The following is a 5,738-nucleotide window of genomic DNA, read 5'->3' as shown; positions in this document are numbered from 1 at the left end:
GGGGAGGGGGGGGGCATGCGGCAGGCGCTCCGGGGGGGGGGGGGGGGTCACGCATGGCGGGGGACATGCCTCTCCACGGCATGATGGCCGGGAAAGTGGCATGTGCAGAAGTGGGGACATGCTTGTGCTTTTGCCACGGGCGGCAGCACGAGCATGCCGACAGCGGACATGACGGCGACGCTGCTACTGCTGCCGCCGCGCGAGGAGCAACTGATGCAGGGCGTCCAGCTCGGCGCATTCGGCCAGCAGGGAGTCCAGGCTCGCCTGCTCGGTGGCCAGCTGGGCCGCCAGGGTGGCCTGCGACTCGGGCGAGGCGCCGGCGGCAGCGGCCAGCACCCCGGCCTGGCGAGCGACACGCTCCCGAAGCCCCTGCGCCTTGGCCTCGGCCCGAGACCGCTGCTTGGAAACATGCTCCAGGGCTTGGTCCAGCGAGGGGCCCGGGCCGAGGAGGAGATGCAGCGACAGCGGCGCCGGGGGGCCGCCGGCGCCCGGCTCCCCCAGGGCGGCATCCACCGGGCCCGCCGAAGCCCCCTCCGTGGGAGCATCCTCATCGGCCGCCGGGGACCAGGTCAAATGCACCGGCAGCGAAGCCACCGCATTGGCCGGCACGGGGCATGCCTCCTGCAGCAGCAGCTCCCCGATGCGGCCCCAGTGCATCGCATCGGCCAGGAGCCCGGTGTCCAAGTCCCGCAGGGTGGCCCAGGCCCCCTGGATCAGGTCCGCACCCTCCAGAGTGGGGCCCATGCTGGCATCGTAGCGGAGGACAAACTGGCAGCCACGGTCGCCGGCACTCAGGCCCAGATGCCGGCGAAGGGCGCGCGCCTGGCTGACCACCCGGCAGGCCAGCTCCACGGCCGCCGCTTCGGGGGTCACCGCGGCCCCGGCGACCGGGGATTCGCCCAGCCAGGCGGCCGCGGCGTCGGCCGCCGCCCGGGCCACCCCCGCTCCGAAGGCCGCCCCCGACACCGGGGCCTCCAGCGTCGGGAAGGAGGCATGGCCGATGGAGGGCAGGCTGCCGGCCGGGTCGGCCAGCAGGTGCTCCCCCTCCGGGCCCAGCCCCGGCGCCTGGCTCAGCACGCGCCCGGCCCCGGTGTCCAGATGGGGCCAAAGCTCCTCGGTGATGAAGGGGGCGAAGGGATGCAACGCGCGGACATACGCCTCGAGCAGGGCACGCGCCAGGGCCGGATGGCTACGAGCGACAGCCGGCCGGCCGGCGGCCTGGTCTCCCGGCTGCGAGGCATCGGTGGCCTCGGCCGACTTGACCAGCTCCAGGTAGGTGTCGCAGAAGTCCCCGCGCAGGAAGGTCCGCAGGGCACGGACCGCCTGCTCCAGGCGGAAGGGCTGATACTGGGCCTGGGTCACGGCCGCCAGGCAGCCAGCCCACCGCTGGAGGATCCACCGGTCGTACAGGCCGACCGACGTCCCGGGGCCCAGGGCATCAAGATCGGCCGCCTCCAGGGGGCGCATGCTGATGAAGCGCGCCGCGCTCCAAAGCTTGGCCATCCACGCCCGGGCATCGGTCACGGCCGCCGGGTCCAGGGAAATGGCATCCGACCCGGAGGTGGCCCCGAGCCCCAGCAGCCCCAAGCGCAGGGCATCGGCCCCGCACGCGGGCAGGCCTTTGGGGAAGCGCCGGCGCAGGTCCCCGGCGGCCAGGGCCCGCTCGGCCGCCGACAGGGCATGGGCCTCCTCCAGCCCGGCCAGCGGCTCGGCCAGCTCCGCGCCACGGATGAACCACAGCGGGTCCAGCACATTGCCCAGGGACTTGGACATTTTGCGCCCGCGCGCGTCGCGGACCAGCCCATGAAGGAGGATCGAATCGAAGGGCCGCCCGGTGGCCGGGTGCCCGGGCTCCGACGCCCCGAGCGACCCGCACAGCATCAGCATGCGCGCCACCCAGAAGAAGAGGATGTCGGCACCGGTCTCCATCACCTGGATGGGGGCCTGCTGCCGGGCCGAGGCCGCTGCCCCGGGCCCCGGCGGCAGGGCCCACAGGAGTGGCTCCCCGGGGCCCGGGTCGGCCGGGTGCCCGGCCAGCACCGGCACCACCGCCGACGCCGGAAGCAACCCCGAGGAGAACCACGTATCCAGGACATCGGCATCGCGCTCGAGGGCGAAGTCGACCCCAGGCCGGCCGGTGGCCGCCAAGTGCCGCTCGGCCGCCGCCCGGGCCGCTGCCTCGTCGGTGGCCACGACCCACGGGCCGTCGGCCGCTTCGAGGACCGTGGCCACCGGGCCGGCCCCGGAGACAGCGGGATTCGGCTCACCACCCGGGCCAGGGGAGCCGGCCCGATCGGCCGCCCCGGCGGTCGGAGACACATCCAGGCGGATGCGCCACGCCGGGACCTGGTGGCCCCACCAGATCTGCCGCGAGACACACCAGTCGTGGATGCGCTCGCCCGACTCGTCGCCAGTCCAGCCGCGCCAGGTGGCACGGTGTCGCTCCGGATGGATGGCCACCGAGCCGCGGGCACCGGCGGCGGCCACGGACGCGGCCTCCGCGCCAGGCCGCCCGAGGCCAATGTCACAGGCGGCATGGGACCCGTCGCCGACCAGGGCGCCAGCCCGCGCGGCAGGGCGCCCCGCCCGGACGAACCACTGCGGCACCAGGCGCGGCTCGATCAGGTCCCCGGTGCGCGAACACACGGCCAGCGTCTGCGCATGGGCCGTCACCTCGACCGGGTGGCCGGTCTGGCGAAGGCGATCAAGCACGCGCGTGCGCGCGTCCAGCCGGTCCAAGCCCTCGAGCTGGTCCAGCCATGCCAGGAAGGCCGGCCAGTGGGCCGGGCCATCGGCCGGCGTGGGCATCGGCAGCGCCCGGACCGGGGCCAGGGCCATTCGACCGGCCTCATCGAACAGCTGGAAGATCTCCCCCTGGGGGAGGGCCCCCGGGCCCGGGCCGGTGAGCCCCACACGCCGGCAGGCTTCCCAATCGGCCGGATCATGCATCGGGGTCAGCTTGACCACGCCGGTGCCCCGGGCCGGGTCAACCAACTGGGCATCGGCCACCACCGGCAGCTGCCGGCTGCCAGCCGGGAAGAGCGGGTGCCACACCCGCCGCCCAATGAGATCCCGATAGCGCGGGTCTTCCGGATGCACGGCCAGCGCCACGTCCGCCAGCATGGTTTCCGGCCGGGTGGTGGCCACCGGCAGGGCCCGGGACTCCGGTCCGGAGCCCACCAGCGGAAAGTCCACCACATACATCTCGCCCACTCGGCGAGGGGTCCCGGCCACCGGGAGGTCGGTCGGCCCGGGCACCGTGACCGAGTCCACTTCCAGGTCGCTGAGGGCCGTCCCCAAGCGCGGGGACCAGTGGACCAGGCGCTCGGCCCGGTACACCTCCCCCTGGCCGGCCAGGCGGACAAAGGCCTCGGTCACATAGCGCGACCGGCCCGGGTCCAGGGTGAAGTACTCGTGCTGCCAGTCGAGGCTGGCCCCGAGCCGGGCCAGCTGCCCGGTGATCCGGGCCCCATACAGCTCCCGCCACTGGTGGACCTCGGCCAGGAAGGCCTCCCGGCCGAGGTGCTCGCGAACCAGGCGCCCGGAGCCCGGGTCCACCGCCGGGCGGCCCCCACCGGCGGGGGGCTGCTTCCGACGGTGGGAAAGCTCGCCACGCAGCCGGTGTGACAGGTGTCGCTCCACCACCGCCTGGGTGGCCAGCCCCGCATGGTCGGTGCCCGGGATCCAGTGCACCCGGAAGCCGCTCATGCGCCGGTGCCGGGCCAGGGCATCCTGCACGGCCACCGTCAAGGCGTGGCCCAGGTGCAGGGCCCCGGTGACATTCGGCGGCGGCAGCAGCATGGTAAACCGCGGCCGGGGGTCTGGAGAAAGGGGTCCGGTGTGGTGGACAGTCAGCCCGGCAGTCAAGGAGGAAGACCCAAGCCCGGACCGGGCATGCACGCGCACGCACCATCAATGGCCGCCGGAGCGCCCGGGGGCTGGGCATTCCGTCGGGCCCACCACTCGGGCCAGTGGCGCTCGACCTCGGCCGGCTCGTACCGGGCCGACAGCGGCCGGAAGGGCCGCACGGTGTCCCGCGGCAGGGAGCTCCAATAGGTCGGCCCCGCGGCCGGGGCATCCGCCGGCCTGACCGGCCCGGTGGACAGCGGCCGCCAAGCCGCCAGCGGTGCGCCCACCGCCCGCGCCGCCAGCGAGGGCTGGTGCACATGGGGCCGGGCAAAAAGCGGGCCGGGACGCAGGCGCGCGCCGGCTCGGAGCTGCTGCAGCATGGCTCGGGCTCCGGGCGGGAGGGGAGGCAGAGGGCCGGAGAGGAAGGGGCCGGAGAGGAGGGGGCAGGGAAAGGCAAAGCAGCCCACACGAGCAAGGCACAAGCAAGGCGAAGAGGGAAGTGGGGGGGGGGAAAAAAAAACAGGCCCCCAGGAAAAGGCTGGGAATGGAGCTGGCTGGAGCACGAAGCCGGGGCGCCCCGGCCCTCGGGACGCCCGTGCCCTAAAAAAAGGGCGGACCGTCCGCGCCCCTTCTTTTGCTTGTGTGTGTTTGTGTGTTTGTTTTTTCGTGTGTGTGTTTGTTTGTGTTTGTTTGTTTGGGTGTGTTGTTGTGCGTGTGCGGACCCCGCCTCGCCCCGGGCCATTCCGGCTGGCAGTGATGGGGCCCTTTGCCCAGGCCCCGGAAGCTCCTCTCTCCCGCCCCCTCCCAAGATTGGAAGCGGAGTTCCTCCCCCCCCCGCTCGGCCGCTTGCTTGTCCCTCTTCTCTGAGGCGCGCCCGGGCCTCGCTAGCGGCGGCGCAGGGGCCGCGCGAGAACCGGAGAACCAGCCCACCCCGGAGTGCAGCGCCGGGGTCCGGAGATGCGCGGTGTTCGCGGCGGTGGGGGAGAGATTTGTCGTCCCACCGGAGGCCAGCCTTCCCCGCCAATGATCGGCCCACCCCTTTGGTCGGCCCCCCCCCCCGCGCGCGCTCATCACTCCTCCTCCGCCCCGCCCCCCCCCCCCGCCCCACCTGCCATCCCCCCGAAGACGATGGCCATGCTCTATCACGGAATAGAGGGGGAGGGGACCTAGCAACACGCGGCGCGGTACGTTGGCACAGCGAGCGAATGGACAAAAAATCGGGGAACACCGGGAATCGAACCCGGAACCTCTCGCACCCAAAGCGAGAATCATACCATTAGACTATGTTCGAGATTCGAACCTCCAATAGGTCTATTTAATCCTGTTCAGGAATCGGAGCTCCCCGCGTCTCGCCACCGTCCGCCCCTCCGCCCGGCGGAACCCGGCAGGCCGCGCTCCTCGCCATGGGCCTCTGGCACCTGGGCGCACCGGGGCCGCGAGGCCCCCCCCCCCCCCCCTGCGAAAAGAAGCCAAGACCGTGCTGTCCCCATCCCCGGAACCGGGCCTCCCTCGGGCCGGTCTCCTGCCATCTCCAAGCGCCCGGACGACCTCCGGAACTGGCAACATGCAGATGGCCGGGGCCGGGGGGCGGGGGCAGGGTGGTGCAGGGGGCATGTGGGAGCATGGCACACAAAAGGTGCCACCCTCGCACACGCCCGCACTGGCAGAATACAAGCTGCACATGGTGGAATCTATGGATGTGTATTTTTCCCCGGCTGCCAGAGAGGGAGACCACATGATGCCGTGCGCGCCACACAGGGGAGTGCGTGTGCATGTGCCGCAAGGAGAGGGTATGTAAACAAGGAGGGGAGATGCCATCGGCACACAGGGCACAGGGTGCTTCACCCTCGGCATGCCGGAAGGGAGAGGGGAGAGGGAGGAACGGGAGA

At 72.5% G+C, this 5,738-nt stretch overlaps 1 protein-coding gene and 1 non-coding gene across 2 annotated transcripts; both read right to left on the bottom strand.

The window, feature by feature from the left end:
* Positions 1 to 35: 35 nt before the first annotated feature.
* Positions 36 to 4,399, bottom strand: H696_04474 (hypothetical protein). The gene is made up of 2 exons (XM_009498351.1): positions 3,911 to 4,399; positions 36 to 3,821 (listed from the first exon to the last, which is right to left on the bottom strand). The coding sequence occupies exons 1-2, from the start codon at positions 4,227 to 4,229 to the stop codon at positions 184 to 186; spliced, it is 3,957 nt and encodes a 1,318-aa protein (XP_009496626.1). The 5' UTR covers positions 4,230 to 4,399; the 3' UTR covers positions 36 to 183.
* Positions 4,400 to 5,068: 669 nt separating this feature from the next.
* Positions 5,069 to 5,140, bottom strand: H696_04473. The gene has a single exon. It is a non-coding gene; the product is annotated as a tRNA-Pro (tRNA).
* Between the last annotated feature and the right edge of the window lie 598 nt (positions 5,141 to 5,738).

The sequence above is a fragment of the Fonticula alba genome (assembly GCF_000388065.1).
Source record: "Fonticula alba strain ATCC 38817 unplaced genomic scaffold supercont2.7, whole genome shotgun sequence".
Taxonomy (NCBI): Eukaryota; order Rotosphaerida; family Fonticulaceae; genus Fonticula; species Fonticula alba.
The sequence above is the reverse complement of the archived record's forward strand: the minus strand, read 5'-3'. Positions and strand labels throughout refer to the sequence as shown.